Source organism: Vulpes lagopus, chromosome 18, assembly GCF_018345385.1.
Source record: "Vulpes lagopus strain Blue_001 chromosome 18, ASM1834538v1, whole genome shotgun sequence".
NCBI lineage: Eukaryota > Metazoa > Chordata > Mammalia > Carnivora > Canidae > Vulpes > Vulpes lagopus.
In genome coordinates, this window is record NC_054841.1 from 25,740,400 (window position 1) to 25,758,215 (window position 17,816).

Sequence of the window (17,816 nt, forward strand, 5' to 3'; positions counted from 1 at the left end):
TTAACCTAGATGTAAACTCAAAAACTGCAAATGGAGCCAATCCACTGGCTCATTCGGAACTTGGGACATCTATAAAAACAGATATACAATATTTCTAATGAAAATTTAGCATCAAAATTTAGACATCCTAAGACATATCGAAAGACAGATTCTGAAAACTCCTCTAAAAAGAAAATGTAAAAATCTCATAATTTGCATACAGGCTGTTAGAAATGCTAAAAGGATGGAAATATTGGATGAAGTTAAATATATAACTTATACCAATTTCACCTATTTTTCAGTAATTTTTAATGTTGTTACCAGAAAAAAAGTTAAAACATTACGTGATCACAGTTTATCTATTTCTATAACTTCCCACTATATTTTTAATCATTCTGTAAATGTCATAGGAACATGGTTAAAGAAAATTACAAACATTAGAAATCATAAGGACCCCTTAGTGACATATTACATTTGACAGCGCATACGGTATTAGAATTGAGAAAGGGAAAGCAAGAATCCAACTAGTGTAGAGAAAATACTGGAAGGATGTGCACACCAGCAATGTTAACTTGAAGGGTCATTGTGAGGGTTGGGAGTGAAGGGGTGGGTGAGGGCTCAAGTTCACTTTTTAACAGATTGGATTCTTTCCCAGTGACCACTGTCTATGCAAGAAATCGAAAGGAAGTGCAGAGAAAATAGTGCAGAGTCAAAATATGGGAAGGGAATACCGTATTTCCTTGATTCTAAGTTCCCACTGCCTGTACGACGCACCTTCGACTTATTAACCACTTATTTGTGGGTGAAGGAGGGAAGCAAAACAAAAACAGAAAAATACTATGTTAAATGTGTGAATTGTTAAGACAAATCCTGGATTTCAGGAACTTGGGATTTCCACATTTGGGACAATGTGAAGAAACTACACATCTCTTTATAATAGAGAAAATATAGTCCTGGTAAAACCCATTAGAATGGATGATGCCTCCTTCCCAATGGAATGGTTTCTGGGGTTTGGAGAGGGTTTAATACTTTCCAGGTTTTCTCCAGTGAGCATAGCTTAATTATCTTTTCCTTTAAAAAAGGGGGGGGGGGGCAGGGCACTAGTCAAGATTCCATCTTGGCCTTGTGTTTACTTAAGTTTTCACAACAGATTGAATCCCAATGACATGTACTTGACCTTTAGCAGGAAAAGTGACCAGGGGACCTGGAAAAGGCTGGGCTGTTTGCTTTTCCAGCATCCTTGAGGGTTCACTGGGTGGGAGAGCTCCAGAGCTGACAGATTGCTCGAATGCTGGGGTAGGGTGGGCATCAGCAGGGGGTAGCTGCATCTACCAAGAGGTCCCCCCCACCAGCAGTGGACTGTGGTTGCTGCCCAGGGTCCCAGTCCCACCTGGTTGCTTGTTGTTGGGCTTGAGGCCCTCGATCCCAGTGGGCTTAAAACCCCCGTGGGCCCACTCTAACATGGGCTTCAGCTGGTCCTCCAACGAGTCTCCAGGGTTGCTGGGGAAGGTTTTGCCAGCCCGTACCCTGGCTTTCTGTGGAGATAGACAGGCTATGATGAATAGGAGGGACGGGTGCTTGCCAGACCACACCTAGGGCTTCCGGCAGCTGGGGCCTGCACATTCTTCCTTACACTGGTCCCTTTCAGAGCCCAGCAGCTGTCCTGATCTCTGGTATGTGACAGGAGGAGGGGCCTGAGTCTAGAGACATAGGCAGGTGGCCATGGAGAGGGAATTAGGTCTCCCCTCAGAGATACCAAATCTCTTTCCTGTAGGGACTTGAGGGCTCAGCCCCCTCTCAAAGGGCAGAGGATCAGCATTAGCTCTGTCACTTTTAGATTTCGAGAAACCATCAGCCAGCACCAAAGCCACCATCACTGCCTATGAGAAGCTTCAGATTTCTGGTTTTATTTACCCAATGATAGTGGGGCAGGCCCGGGGTGGGGGTGGGGGGCGGAGGGCGGGGGGCATGATTACAGAGGACCAGGAAGTTTCATGTGTCTAACTGAACACCAAGGATGGCTCATAAATACCACAACAAGGCCAAGGACCATTTCATCTCCAAATCAACGTAGAGGGAGTGATGGAGCCTGATGGAACCCCAGACAATGAGGAGGCAGTTGGCCTCTGCCCTCTCCACTCTTGACCACAAATCACACGTCTCGAAAAGGAAAAAGACTATGACGCTCTGAAGAAGCTCATTTACAAATCTGAATATATTGGAAATTCCTCCAGGAAAGTCTCAAACACGTTCCTTTCATTTCCTAGTCCATGGGTTCTTGTCATGTTTGCATACACTTCCTCCCTGGAAGCTCCCCTGTGCTATCATTGCCCACACTGTAGCCTGAGGTGCCTTCTGCTCTAATTCTGTTCTTGTGGCAAAGCCCTCCCCACCTACTACAGTGTTACCTCCAATGCATGGTACATGGCTTTCCTGTAAGACACCAGCTTATTGAAGGTTGCCAGGTTAAAGTGCTGGCTGAACAGCCCCAGGGCCACCAGCTTATCTGCAGACACCTAAAAGAGACAGCCATCATCAGCATCCATTTACAGCTGTTGTCTGAACACCTAATGTCTCTCCCAGGTTTATTCCTGGAGTTGAAGTTCACAGACTAAAAAGATAGGAAGAAAAAGATAGGGAGAGTAAATAGAAAACAGAAATAGTGCCCCACCTGACAAACCTTATACCAGACGTATGGTGAATATGATAGTCCAAATGTGAGGAAATAGGATACTCCAAAAAGATGCAATCAACTACACCCTGTAGTTGATTTGCAATCAACTACACCCTGTATTATTTTCTAAAAGTACAAATGACCCACATGGTCCCTGGTGTGGGCCCGTCTTAAAATTCAGAGTAGACGCCCTGACATGGATGCTTTTGCATATGTTCTTTCCTCCCTCATGAGTAGGACTGTGATTTGACCTTCTATGAACAGAATTATTTTTTTTTTAAGATTTTATTTATTTATTCACGAGAGATACACAGAGAAAGGCAGAGACATAGAGGAAGAAGCAGGCTTCCTGGAGGAGCCTGATGCAGAACTTGCTCCCAGGATTTCAGGATCATGATCTGAGCCAAAGGCAGACACTCTTAACACTCAATCACTGAGACACCCAGGTGCCATTAACAGAATTGATTTAATGAATATGTTTAGAGAATAATGCTTGGCCCAGTGTAATCAATTTTTAGTCATTAGGATTTGTTGGTATGTGCCTTCCATTGGAGCTCAGTACCCATCTTCCACAAGTCTCAGGCCCCATGTCCCTTGGCCATATATTAACAAGTCAGCCTGCCAGTAGATGAAACTAGTGTTGGAGGCTGCTGATTAACTCTGAAAAGACATGTCTTCTCAACACTGCATGCTTATTCTCATGCCAAGGTGTTTTGCACCTCAAGGGGCTGTTGCCACCGTTTATAAGAAACTGGGGATCAGCATGGTTGTACACTGAAATGTGAGTTCCATTCCCAGCACTAAACTGCTCTAATGCAGTCTTGTAGCCAAGCACCAGGACCTGCAATGCAATCCCATCCTCTTACGGTAACAGCCACACACTTCATCAGACCCAGTTCATTTTAGGTCTCACTGGGCCAAAGCAATTACAAACAATTCATGTTCCTTCATTTCACAGAACTCAGGGCCTACATCCCTGTAGTTAGATGCTGCAGAGAGAGCAAAGGCCCAGGACATTTGTCATCCTACTCCCTCTGCTGGCCAAAAAGAAGAGTATATCCATCTGATTCACCTACCATGCTGACTCCAAGTTCCATTTTTTTTTTTTTTTTTTTTTTTTTTTTTATTTATGATAGTCACAGAGAGAGAGAGAGAGGCAGAGACACAGGCGGAGGGAGAAGCAGGCTCCATGCACCGGGAGCCCGACGTGGGATTCGATCCCGGGTCTCCAGGATCGCGCCCTGGGCCAAAGGCAGGCGCCAAACCGCTGCGCCACCCAGGGATCCCCTCCAAGTTCCATTTATCTCACTCACCCTTTGGGAATTTCAGCGTGTTTACAGCAAATGACACTGAGGAAGCTCAAATCATGGAAAAGAATGAACCTTGATTTAAGGCCAAATCCCACAGATGTACTGGGTAGGCCTATATCCCAAACCATCTTGCTGCTGTTCTTCGTCAAACCTCAGGGCCTGTGGAAGTTTGGACTAGCATTTCGAAAAGAAACCATCACAGGCAAAGTATTGCCTGCATATGTTCTTAGCACAAGCTGATATCTCAGAATGTTCCTTGGACAGGGTGTAAGAATCAAACCGCCAGATTCATGCCCAACAAACAGAACTCCTACTCCATACACTCAAGAAAGAAATCAAAATGGTTAATATCAAAAGAAAAGGTTGTAAAACCTGGGTAGCCTAGTTGGTTACTCATCTGACACTGTTTTGGCTCAGGTTATCTCTGGGTCATGAGATTGAGCCCTATGTCAGGCTTTCTGCACAGAATCTGCGTAGGCTCTGACCTGCCCCCCTCATAAATACATCTTAATAAATAGAAAGGTTAATACAAATAATCAACAGACTTTGAAATCAGTACTCCATTGAACTTTTTTTTTTTTCTCGTAACTATCACCAAGTGGCCATAGGTCCGCCAGGCATGACCCCCCCCCCCCCCCCCACATCTCTCAGAGGCAGATACCATCCTATCTGTCTCCAAGGAGGATCTTTGAGTCTGTTGGACTGTTTGGGGTTTTTTTTGTTTTTGTTTTTGTTTTTTTTTTTGAGTCCTCATGACTGTTCCTGACTGCTCAGGAATTCCTTCTGGGGACTCTGCCCCAGAGAAGGAAAAACCAACAGAGCACAAGTGGCCACAAGTGGCTTCAGAGAACTTTCCAGCCCTTTGTCTCCTATAAGGATAGATTGATAATCTGGGCCTGAGACTATGTATCAGTTTAAGCCAGTTAACAAATTTTTGTCCTCTGTAGATAGGATTCAAACAGCCTCAAACATCTAGAGAAAGCAGACACAGGCTGTTCATCTTAAAGAGTGAAGTGTAAAAGGAAGGGTACAAAACACTGTGGGTCTGTGTCCCATGAGAGCCTGTCTTGCCCTGGACTCACCTCAGAGAACTTGCCATCACCAAACCACTGGACCCACCGCATGCCAGACATGGCCTGGCGCTTGGAGGTAGCCTTCCATGACACGACCATGGCAGGCCACCAGGAGAAGCCCTTGATCTTTCCCCATACGAGGTCCCCTATTCCAAACTCCTTCCCATCCTGGAAGAAAAACCACATGAAGGAATCCCAATGAGATGGATGGCCTGAACCAAGCAAGAAAAAAATCCTCCATACCCCAATGTCTCAGGGTTAAACTTGGGGCATTACTTTAACATGATAAAAACCAGGAGGAAGGACACCTTGAATATAAGGGATCAGTTTGGTTTTTTGATAGAAATATGGGATTTTATGGGATTTGTAACAATATAAACAAAAAACTCACAGGAAATAAGATCAAATAACATAATGACAATCACCTGGGTACTCCCACCACAGCCAAACAGGCCATTCCAAAACCATTTAAAAGCAAAAAGAAATTTTGGACATTTGAACACAAAAAGTTTGCCATAATATAGGAGATGCCCATGAAAAAACAAGTTGTTAACATAGAACTACAGTAAGTAGGAAAAGATTTCTAGGTGATACATACTTACATACGTACATACATACATACATTATACATACCTATGCAGGAAAGCTGGAGTAAAGCAAGCACACCCAATTGGCTAATCATGAACAATACACAATATGGATTATGTAATACAGTAGATTATAGACATAAGTGAACCAACTCTAGTTCCTAATAAAAATAGCTAGTCTACAACTGTATGTAACATATGATGAACAGAATCTTTTATAATAGTGAACCTCCCCCAAAAGGAGGAATACCCACTTCTTCCTTATTATTTAGCTGTTCCTAGTGGTACCTGATACTCTGCGCTGTCAGCATCTCTACCCTCTGCATCCACCTGCGGGGACTCCAAACCCTCCTGCTGGCTGTCCTGGGCTAGGCGGGTGTAGGGGGTGCTGCTGCTCTGGGGCACCACATCGTCATCTGTGAGGTCAATGGTGAGGTAGGGGCTGCCTGGGGATGGCCACGGTGTGCCTGCCAAGGATACTGTACGCCGCCTCAGGGACTGTGAACAGAAGGACACAGAATGTAAGCCACAGCAAAACAGCTAGGTGACCAGAGACTAGTGGAACCCCCCTAGTTGCTTCCCAGGCAAGCAGAAACAGTAGCGATGTTAAGTTGAATAGAACGGAGACCAGCAAGGATGGTTTTCCAGGAACGAAGAGTATCCCTCAAGTGGTGGGAAAAAGCAACTTTCATCAGAACAGAGACAGAATCAAGGACAAAGGCAGAATAACGATGAAGGATGCCAAGAAGCTCCAAGCTCAGAGAAGGCCGCTGGTTTCCTTATATGCTTACTGTGTGCCCAGCCTTGCCACAGGAGTGGAGAATTGCAGTAACCACTGGGGTTTCCTCAAGACAGTTCAAAGAAGATACCAGGGAGACAAAACAGTTGAGTAGTTGGTAGTTTCCAGCTCATTCCCGAGGAGCAGGAACCCAGTCAGCAAGGAGTTTGCAGATTCCCACCCGAATTCCATCCAGGATCAGGCCAGGAGAGAGGTCATTCAGACTTAAGAGAGGCTTACCAGGCACCCAGGAGAGAAAGGAAAGGCAAGATCCTAAAAAGGTGATAAGAGTAAAGATCGGATGGAGGTTATACACCAGCTACTCTTGGTGGCACAGTGAGAGAGAGGTAGATCTTCCACTTAAGAGACTGAGGGTTATCTGGGGAACCAACCCTGGTAGCTGATAACTCCACGGGGGACTCATCCACGTGATTGCGGCCCTGCCGGCCTCGGGTGGCACGTAGAGAGGGCCTGTGCCTCTCCCGGCTGGAGGCACTGGTGTTATTTCGGGTTCGGACCTGGAAGCAAGAGAGGATAAGCACATGGCCTTTGGTGACAAGAGGCATAGGGTTTCAGACCAAGGGCCAAGAGAAGTAGACTTGAGAGATCACCTCCCATCAACAGAAGTGAATGAGGTGGTTAAGCTAGGGAAGAGCTCTAGATCAGCAATGGCCCCCCCAGAATCTCCCCAGATAATGGGAGAAAGAGGTAGGGTGTCAGCAGGGCTGCCAACAGTCGGCAGCAGATCCCATGCTACCTGTCAGTAGCAGCTGGCACCTGCAGATTCAAGGGAAAACTAAAATCCAAGTTAGCCCAAACCAAACATTTTTCCCCCAAAAGCATTAGAGTGTTGCCTTCTTCTGGAAGGTACTGGATTATCAAGATAGAGGAGAAGCCCTTATGCTCCTTTCTCAAAATGACATGAACTTGGGGGTTGTGCATCTGTATTCAACTCCTGCACACAAGAATTACTGTTTATGGGGCATCTGGGTGGCTAAATCGGTTGAGCGGCTGACTTGATTTTCCCGCTCAGGTCATGACCTCAGAGTCCTGGGATCAATCCCGAGGTAGGTAGGGCTCCGTGCTCAACTGGGAATTTGCTTCAGGATTCTCTCTCCCTCTGCCCCTCCCCCTATTAGCTTACTAGCACCTAAAATAATTCAATCTTAGAAAAAAAAAAAAAGATTTTAAAAGACTTCCTGTTTAATCCTGGAATCTTCACTCATCTGTAAAAAGGGCACCTATATATCATATAATGCTAGGTGAGATTATAAAACTAGACCAGCAATGGTCAAGTGTCTGGCTGCTCATAGACGGGGTGACCACTAGCAAAGACTGCCTTCTCATTTCCTTGCTCTGTTAAGTCACAGAATCTACTTACAGAAGAACCAACTCCCAAAGGTGATTGACAATGGAATCGTTCACCTAAAATGATCCTAAATGGTCTTGGGCACTTAAAGACAGGGGTGCCGAAAAAGAGCTGAAACCCTGCCTTGTGAAAGAAAGCCTTCATAATGGTAGTTCATGAACTTTGATGTCATTTTCCACTTTCAAAATGTTTTGGTAACCTCACTCTCCAAAGTTCCAAGGAGAAAGGATGCTCCAAAAGAGCTTTTTTCCATGCAGGCCTATGAATGCTTGGAAATGCCCTAGCCCAGGGATGGGGGACTTACTGCTGGGCTTTCAGACCGAGTCCTGGTTTCACGGAAGAGTTTGGGCATCACTGGGGTGTCAGAGCCATCCCCATCTTCCCCTTCACCATCTCCGTCACCAGTCAGATCCTTTACAAATGAAGCAATATGAATGTTAAAAGAATGTCATTAAAAGATCAAGAATGAAGAGTCAAAAAAAAATGAATGTAGAGTCAATCATATTGAAAACTATCATTAACATTGGCCCAAGTGACCTGAAAATATTTTTTCAACCACCACATTTTGTTCCAAAACTACTTTACAGCAGCTTACCATGAGGACCACAGATTCAAGATACGATTGAAAAATAAAACCCAAGTGGAATCAAAAATTCTACAATATGGTCTGGGTGCAATATGCATTGTCCAGACACCTATATCCAGGGACTGAGTGGCTCAGTGGTTGAGCAATCAGCCTTAGGCTCAGGGTGTGATCTTCGGGTCCTGGGATTGAGTCCCACATTGGGCTCCCGTCATGGAGCCTGCTTCTCCCTCTGCCTATGTCTCTGTCTCTCTGTGTCTCTCATGAGTAAATAAACTTCAAAATAAAAAAAGACTCCTGTATCTACACCACATCAGATGGGTTTGGCTATGCACAGCAGGGAGAGCAGGTCAATTTAGCAATTAAGTGTCTGGGAGAAATCTAAGTAAGGCTCAAGGGAGATGCTTCTTGATATAATGACCAGGAAGAAATTGCATCAATTCTGTGTCAAGTCATGAAGAAACCCTAGTGCATAACCTAGGCCACACAGCAAAATCCAAAAAACTGGGGATAAAAACTAGAGCAGTGGTGAGCAGCATGTGGCCCAGCTGTACTGTTAATAAACTTGGATTTTTCCTGTGCCAATCTTGTGGCCTTGATGGAGTCCACGCTTCTATTTAAAACCATAACAGTACTTTCCTTGTAGCACAACAGGGTGATAATGAGAATAGACTAATGCATGCCTTGAACAAGGCCAAGCTCAGAGGGAAATGTTCAGAAAGGAGTTTCCATTCCCATTACTGGTAATGGTCCACCAGAACTCAAAGAGCTGTCCTCAACACATGGTCTCAAATAGCCACACAGCTTTTTCTCTCACCATCTGGGTGCCCACTGCTTGCTCTGCAGCAGAACAGAAGCTATGTGGATGTGAGTTTTCATTTGTCTGTAACTGGTGCCTAACACTGGTTCTTTGAAAAAAGTAACCATGGGCAGCCCCCGTGGCACAGTGGTTCGGTGCCAACTGCAGCCTGGGATGTGATCCTGGAGACCCAGGATCCAGTCCCATGTCGGGCTCCCTGCGTGGAGCCTGCTTCTCCCTCTGCCTGTGTCTCTGCCTCTCTCTCACTCTCTCAGAGAGAGTGTGTGTGTCTCTATTAATAAACAAATAAAATATTTAAAAAAATTTTTTTGAAAAAAAAGTTGAAAAGGCTCTACTCTGATTAATAAGGATACAGTGGGGGATGCCTGGGTTGCTCAGTGGTTAAGCATCTGCCTTCAGTTCCGGGCGTGATCCTGGGATCCAAGGTGGAGTCCCACATCGGGTTCCCTAGAGCCTGCTTCTCCCTCTCCCTGTGTCTGTGTCTGTGTCTCTCTCTCTTTCCATCTCTCATGAATAAATAAAATCTTAAAAAAAAAAAAAGGACACAGTGGGCATAAATGATGTCAGGAATAAAAAAACAAAATCATGGAAACCTTTAACTTTGAAAAAAAAACTGACCAAGTAGAAACCTTAACACATGCAGGAAAAGATATTGCAAAGATGGTTTAAAATCCCCTAAAACAAACTAGGCAAGTATTTTCCATATTGAAAAGAGGCCACCTAACCATGGTACCAAAACCAAACACAAATATATTAGTAATATATTACAAGAAATAAAATCATATACCCATTTTATTCATCAATAGATGCTAAAAGTAAATCAAATTTGAAACATATCACAACCAAGTTGGGCTCATTCTAGGAATAAAAAGGACAGTTTACTACATTAGAAATTCATTAGTATAACTGATCACACACTGAGAAAAAGAGAATTTCAAAAAATATGCTGGGGGATCCCTGGATGGCCCAGCAGTTGAGCGCCTGCCTTCAGCCCAGAGCGTGATCCTAGAGACCCGGGACTGAGTCCCACATCGGGCTCCCTGCATGGAGCCTGCTTCTCCCTCTGCCTGTGTCTCTGCCTCTATCTCTATCTCTCATGAATAAATACATAAAATCTTAAAAAAAATATATACGCTGGGAAGCATTGAGTAAAAAACTTCATAATTTAATAAAATGAATTATTTATGATTTGAAAGACTTGGCACGTAACAGAAAATGCCATCATACATGAATTTGTTCAGAGCCCTGTGTGCTTACCGTTCAAATTCATCTTTCAACAAATATTTATTGGGTACCAGTTTAGATGAGCCTCAAGTTCCCCATTTAAAGTTCAAGGGAAAAAATAATAATAATTATAAGGTTCAAGGGAATTTCCCTGGAACCCTGAAAAGGGGGCAGTAGAGCACATACCTGAGTATAACTTAGCAGACTGGAGACCTCCCTCTTGGACAATCGTGAGCTTGATCTGCGGCCTGGAGAAAAGAACCAAAGTTAATGTTTTGAGGAAGGGGCAATCTCCAGGCTGGATAGCAGTGTGCCTTCCCTTGCTGACCTGCTGTCCCCTAGAGTCTCCTTCTCGAGGCTGTGGGCTGGGATCTCTCAAAACCCACTGTCATCCTCAGGGGTTAACTCCTAGCCCCTCAGGATCTATGGTCCTGTCAATGTATTCGTAAGGCACAGGGCACAAGGCTAAAAGGCACATCATCAGACAATTCTTTCCAGAATTGTGGCTACCAAACTACAATTAATGAACAATCCAGTGACAGCCATATCAGCCACATTTCAAGTTCTCACATGTGCTTAGTGGCTATGATAGCAAACAATGCAGAAAACACAACATTTTCGCCCTCGCTGAAAGTTCTATTGGACAACACAGCTCCAGGGGATTTCAACAACAGGAGGAGACAATACAGGGGTTTCCAAAATAGCTGGGTAAGAAAAATCTCAAAAAAAAAATCTCAGTGGGCAGTTCCCCAGGTGATGTGATCCGGAACTGTCCAGGGGAGAGGAGGGAAAGGGAAGGATGGGAATGGAAACATGCCCCCCACCCTCCCCAGTGGAGTATCTTCTTCCCACATAATCACAAACCCAGCTGCAAGGGAAATGGGGTCCCACCTCAGAAGGGCCAAAGACCCCAGCCTATGCTGCAACCACCCCCATCATGGCGGAGTCTGACTAGGGTCATCACCTTGGGGCTACCTCCTTAAGAGTCCCAGCGGAGGTGCTGTGGGCAGTCGGGGGGGCCAGGGCCCATGGACAGGGATGAGAAGGGGGCTGGGCTCTGCCTACATCCATTTCCCTTCCCTGGGAGGTGTGGCGGAGCCTGTCAGAGACCAGACCCCTCTCCCCACAACCTGCCTTGAGCCTGCTGGGAGGCTCAAGTCCCAGCTGCTGTCTGCAGAGTCTGCCCCACCCCTCCTCCCCACTGGCCCGGCCACCTCTGATCTCCGGGGTGCTGATGGCCTCCAGGATGGGGGGTGAGGGTGCATCCTTGGAGTCAGAAGACTGGTCGCTGCAGACCCCGTTAGTGATGATGGAGTCTTCCCTCCCGCTGGCGTCCTCCTCTCTGTTGAGCTGTCTGGTGTCTCCCTTCATTGTTTCCTGCAGGAGGGCCAGAATGGGTAGGGTAGCCGGGAAGCAGGGGCATAAGGGGGCGGCACAGCCCAATCCTCCCACCAATAGCTCTAGGTCCTCAGGCCCAAAGAGGTCCCTTGACAGATTCTCCGGGGGATCCTCCTGCCCCAGGAACGCCCACCAGGCTGCCCCACAGAGCCCACCCCCCTCCCTCACCAAACTCGGAGGCTCAGGGCTTGGTTCCATGTGGCCAGGCGGCCTGAAGGCTCAGATACCAGCACCCAGGACAGAGGAGGGGGTTGGGCTGTGGTCTGAGGCTTAGGCTGTTCTGTGCAATTAGCCGGCCACTTCAAACAATGCCATTTAGGACCGCCTGCCCCTGCCTGCCCCTGCCTGCCTCCCCTCTGCCCCTGGCCCCCTCTCCCTGCCCAGTCTCCGCAGGGCCTCAGGAAGCCAGTGCATTATTTTCCCTCCTGACCCCTTTGTTTGCTCTCTCCCTTCCCTCAATCTCCAGGTCCTCTTCCCACCGCCCCCTCCTCCCCCACAGAACAGCTTCTCTCCTCTCCATGGTAGCGCAAGCCCCGCCCCACCCCAACCTCAGGGGCCCATTGGTCTGTTGGCCTGTCACTCACATCCCTCCTCTCTCACCAGCTGGGGCTCAGAGTCCCAAGTTCCCAAGGAGGGAAAGGATGTAGGAACACAGTAAAGGGACCAGGGCAAGCTACCAAGGGGCATGCTCCCCATCTGCTCCAGCCTCGCCCACCTCTGGGCCTTAGTGTCCCCACTGCTTCCACTCCTGCTAACTGCATTATCACTAGGCTAGTCAGCTAAGAACAGCTCAGGTTGGGTGTTCACTGATGGGCTATTGGGCTGTGGGATTTCGACCTGGCCTGCAACATATGTTGGCTGCAAGAACCTGCACCTTTCTCTCCCTTATTCCTCCTAATGTGATCATGGGCTCATTCTATAGAAAAGGAAAACTGACACACAGCCTTGAGTCTCCAGGGCCAAAAAATGACATGTAAGAAGCCACGGCAAAAATAGAACCTAGGTACAAGGAGAGGCCCACCAGACTCCCATTCCTTACAGTGCCCCAAACTGCTCCAGAACTACGTGGTGCCACACCCTGGTGGTTCTGGACCCTGTCTTGGGAAGACTTTCACAGCAAAGGGTTGCCTATCACCACTGAGCACTCCCAGGCCCTCCACCCGATTCTGGGAACTCACCACTCCGTACCAGATTGACCCACACTAGCCTCCCGGGGTACCTTCTAGAAGCCAACTCCCGTGGTGATGTGGCATCATGTCCACCAGGGGGCGATGTGAGGCTCAGTCTGAATTTAAGGCAGCGCCCCCAGGTGGATATGTGAGGTCACCTGGGGTCCCAACTCCATCCTTTCTACCTGTCCATCCCCCAGGCCTGTGAGTGGGACAGCTAAACCTCTGCTAAGTTCCCCATAAGGTCCAGGGACCAGCACCTTTGCAAATCACCTGGGACCTGGTAAGAGCTACAAAATCTCACACATGGCCATAGGCCTACTCAGTCAAGACCAACATTTGCAAAAGATCCCTGGGGGATTATAATATGCAAGCTAAAGCAGCACTGTTCTGGTTCTAAATGCATACTGATCCATAGCATAGTGTGCCATCTATCCCCATATGGCCCAGGTGTGCAGGTTCACACTTGCTGGTCTGTGTGGTCACACACCTCACCAGCTCCAGGGAAAAGAGGAATACCTGACCTAACCGATTTGCTGTTTCTCAGCCCCTCTCACTGCCAAGCCCTGACCCGGAAGAACAGGCTGGCTAACCAATGGCCAGTTTCTGTGAGGACAAGCAGCCAAAAATCCCAGGATAACTGCTTGAGTGTGATTCAAAGTAATAATTAATTCCCAGTGTCTGGCTTAGGCCAAATAAGTGAACTAAGTAACCTGGGTGACCTAACAGGGTGGGAGACTGGGTCACAGGGTGAGAGACTCTACATATCCGCCACAGAAGCTTGGGAGAGAAAGTCCAGGGCTTCTAGCCAGGAGCTAGTAAACAGGTCAGAGGCTGAAATGATCACATTTCCCACTCATCATGTAGGGCCCAGGATTCGCTCAGATAGCCTGGAACTTTGTCAGTCAGGAGCCCTCCTCCTAGACAGGCCCAAGTGAACAATGATTAACTACCCCAGGCCTTCTCCCAAGGCCTCAGCAATGCCAACCTGGCCACCCGTCTACCAGACAGATACGAGAGCAGAGCACCTTCTCAAAGCCAGATGGAAATGCTCGGGAAAATCTCCTAACCATAGGAACTAGAGGCATGGACACTGGAGGAAGGTTCAGGCAAGGAAATCTAGCATCCTGGGCTACCTGGGCAGCTAAAAAACCCCCTTCTAATTGCCTAATTCAATTTATGGGATTTCATACACAGTTCATTCTCTGTAGTCTTCATCACCCTGGGTTTCTGTTGACATTAACTTCCCTTGCTGCCTTACTGCCACAACACAGACCAGCGTACAGAACCTGAGCCCACTTTAAGATACCCAGTGCAGTTACTCTCCCCTGGACCAGACCACATTCTACCTTGATCACACTTTACACACAGTGTGAATAAATAAAGCCAGCCTCCAGACATGGCTGCTGTTGCCATCCCCCTCAGCCTGGAAGCCCTCCCCACCCATACCATATGCCTCCGCGTCACTCAAAAGCACCTAGTTCAAATCAGGAAGGCTTCTTTCTCTCAAAAACACTTCTGCTCCAAAAAGAAACTGGCCCTCCTCACATAGGTACACAAATCCTCTCACCTAATGATACATTATTTTTCAATGCTTACTACTATATATGCAAGTCTACTGTGCCTTACCTGTATTAATTCATTTAATCTTTGTATGTAGCACATATGATCCCTATTTTACATGGACAAATGGAAGTACAAATAGGTTAAGGAACATAATACACACTGGACCAGTATAGCTTATTAAAGTTGTTCAAGTCCAGGAAAAGTAAGAACACACTAACTTAACTACACACAGTTGACAACAGGAGGAAATGAGCTCCTGAAATTGGTGTGTAACAGTAGGAACAAATCACCCTCGCCTCGCTTCCCACCACTGCCTGTGATCATTCCAGCACTGGAGGATAAACTTAGCTGGGTTACCTCCCCTGAAAGAGGTGGCACCTTATTTTTTTTTAATTTTATTTATTTATTTATTTATGATAGTCACAGAGAGAGAGAGGCAGAGACACAGGCAGAGGGAGAAGCAGGCTCCATGCACCGGGAGCCTGACGTGGGATTCGATCCCGGGTCTCCAGGATCGCGCCCTGGGCCAAAGGCAGGCGCCAAACCGCTGCGCCACCCAGGGATCCCGAGGTGGCACCTTATTGACGGATTTTTCCAGAGCAGTTGCTTTGCCACTCCACTGTTTTAACTGTTCCTGAGTCCCTCCCATAAGCTAAAGGCAGCACAAACCACTCTTAACCCCCACCCGATCCTGAGGCAGGTCCTCTTATCAACCAGTTTTCAACCTGCTCAGATGAGTTAATTAAGTCACCCAACAAGGTGGCAGTGCCAAGACTCATGCCTAGGCAATCCAGGGCACGTGCCTAACTACCATGCCTGAGACAGGCAGCCAGAGAATTCTAGTTAAGAACAATGCATAACCCATCCCAGGGGCTATAGGAACTTTATGGCTCAGGGACATGATCCACCAGCTGAGTGTTTACCTTCACAAGACGTGATGGTCTAACCTTGTGATGTGAGGTGAACTATGACCCTTTCCCAGAGGCCGGGGTCCAGCATGTGATTTAGGGGCAGGCAGCAGTGTGGGATGGGCTCAGCCACAAGTTTCTCCCTGTGAGGCTTTGCCTCATTAGTGCAGGGTGCCTGTGTCCCAACTGAACCAGGTCAGACGTGTCCAAATGCAATGTGGCAGACAGAAGGATGGGTGGCACCCCCAATTAGACTCAAGGAGGAGGCACAGGAACTTGCCCCCCTCACCCCAACCCAGCTATAAAGCTGAGAAGTGATGTCATTCATTTCCTCCAGGCTGGCACCAGCAGCAGAGCTACTTCACAGCTCCTTGTAAATAGTAATTGTGTTAATTAAATGCACAATACAGAAAGGGGATAGAGGACATGATGGAACTGGGTGGAAGGCACATGGGCATCCCTGACTTTCCCTGAATCCCCCAGGCCTTAGAGATTTGATACAGTACAAAAGGAGATTGAAAGATCTTCCCACCTCCCCTTCTTAATAAAGCCCTTCTTCAGCTTGTGGAAGGGAAATCTAGACTACTGAACCCTCCCCATTTCAACTGCTCAAGTCTTTCTTTTTTTTATATAATAAATTTATTTTTATTGGTGTTCAATTTATGCTCAAGTCTTTCTTAGCTGTTCTATTGTCCAAAATTTGAAAATAGTTGAGACAGAGTAATTACTATGTATCTCATCCAAAAGAGAGAGCTTACTCTTAGGATCCCCCATTTTGTAGATGAGTAAACTGAAGCTCAGAGGAAGCCGATGGGCAGATCCCTTGTCCAGGCCTGCACAGTACTTACTAAGTGATGTACATTTAGGGCCTAATCCAAGAGCCAGATCTTAAAGGCATCTTCAAACTAATATGCTAAGTGCAGTTATAAAAGTGAAGGCTGGGGAGGGACACCTCACCCAGATGAGCAAAGATAGCGGAAACAGTAAGTTCAAAGGTTAGGGGGCTGGAAAGAGGCTGCCTACCTGGCTGGTGGCAGAGCACCAGGTCCCAGAGTTCAGGGCCTTTTGCCCGATCTTTAGGAATATTTGCTAAATTCCAGAGACAGCCAGATTCACAGGAAAGCTGGAATGAGAAAGCCCTCCATGGGCAGCCAGGGTGGCTCAGTGGTTGAGCACAGCCTTCAGCCAGGGCGTGATCCTGGAGACCCCGGATGGAACCCACATCCGGCTCTCTGCATGGAGCCTGCTTCTCCCTCTGCCTGTGTCTCTGCCTCTCTCTGTGATTCTCTCATGAATAAATAAAATCTTAAAGAAAAAAAAGAAAAGAAAAAGAAAAAGCTCTCCATGTCTTCCTCAAACCCAAGTCATAGCATTTGTGAATTAAGGACCCTACCTCATTCCCTGGGTGGTTGGTGCTAGGGATCCCAAAGTACAGAACAAAACCCTAAGAACCTGGAGCGTCCACATTTTCATGTGCCATCTTGCCAGTTCTGCCTCACAAAGGGAAGTGATTCAGAAAGTGTGTGGGGGATTGCTCAGTGGCCCTAGGCCATGGCTACCTGCACCACTCTGTCATTGTTCAGTGAATAACTGGGTTCTGCGATATCGATCAGAATTTTCTTTTTTTTTTTTTTTAATTTATGATAGTCACACAGAGAGAGAGAGAGGCAGAGACACAGGCAGAGGGAGAAGCAGGCTCCATGCACCAGAAGCCCGACGTTGGATTCGATCCTGGGTCTCCAGGATCGAGCCCTGGGCCAATGGCAAGCGCTAAACCGCAGCGCCACCCAGGGATCCCTCGATCAGAATTTTCAAAACAATTGATCCAAGCTGGGATAAGTGCAAGAAACTGGCTATAGGAACTTGCTCCATGCACCACTGTTCCTATTAGTAAAATACTAATAAACACCTAGACATTCCTAGTGTATTGGAGTTGTACCCTTTATAGATAATTCATAGAAAAAGAAAAGGCTGGGGCGCCTGGCTACCTCCGTTAGTGGAGTGTGCGACTCTTGATCTCAGGGTTGTGAGTCTGAGACCCACTTTGGGTGTAGACTGCTGAAAAACAAAATCTTAAAAAATAATAAAAGAAAAACCAGGAATTTACAGGAAGATCTGGAAAGGCATGGGAATTTAAACTGAAGTTTAGAGTAAAGCTTTTTGCCCTATAAACAAATGTAAGCACTGAGCCCGCTTCCCCTGTAGTTATTTGGGTAACTCTTGGAAGGGTGTGCAAATATGCAGAGGAAGACACTGGAAACTCAGACAATGATGGGTGGGGCAGAACAAGGAGCTGAGGATTCTGGACGACTGGGTGGCTCAGAGGTTGAGCATCTACCTTTGGCTCAGGGGGTGAGGCCAGTATCCAGGATCCAGGA

The 17,816-nt window shown here is 46.9% G+C and overlaps 1 protein-coding gene across 9 annotated transcripts in view; it reads right to left on the reverse strand.

The window, feature by feature from the left end:
• The window catches only part of DNMT3B (DNA methyltransferase 3 beta), a 45,008-nt gene that overhangs the window by 15,226 nt on the left and 11,966 nt on the right, over positions 1-17,816 (reverse strand). For 4 of the 9 annotated variants that reach the window (XM_041733276.1, XM_041733280.1, XM_041733275.1 and 1 more), the window contains exons 1-9: positions 11,612-12,124; positions 10,584-10,645; positions 8,075-8,182; positions 6,794-6,919; positions 5,912-6,121; positions 5,046-5,204; positions 2,388-2,495; positions 1,370-1,514; positions 711-770 (exon numbers count right to left, since the gene is read on the reverse strand). In XM_041733276.1, coding sequence (XP_041589210.1) covers positions 711-770; positions 1,370-1,514; positions 2,388-2,495; positions 5,046-5,204; positions 5,912-6,121; positions 6,794-6,919; positions 8,075-8,182; positions 10,584-10,645; positions 11,612-11,993 — 1,360 coding nt within the window. In that variant the 5' untranslated portion in view covers positions 11,994-12,124. Of the gene's footprint in view, positions 1-710; positions 771-1,369; positions 1,515-2,387; positions 2,496-5,045; positions 5,205-5,911; positions 6,122-6,793; positions 6,920-8,074; positions 8,183-10,583; positions 10,646-11,611; positions 12,125-17,816 lie in introns of those variants that run through there. The other 5 variants (XM_041733282.1, XM_041733277.1, XM_041733281.1 and 2 more) reach the window with 4 other exon arrangements.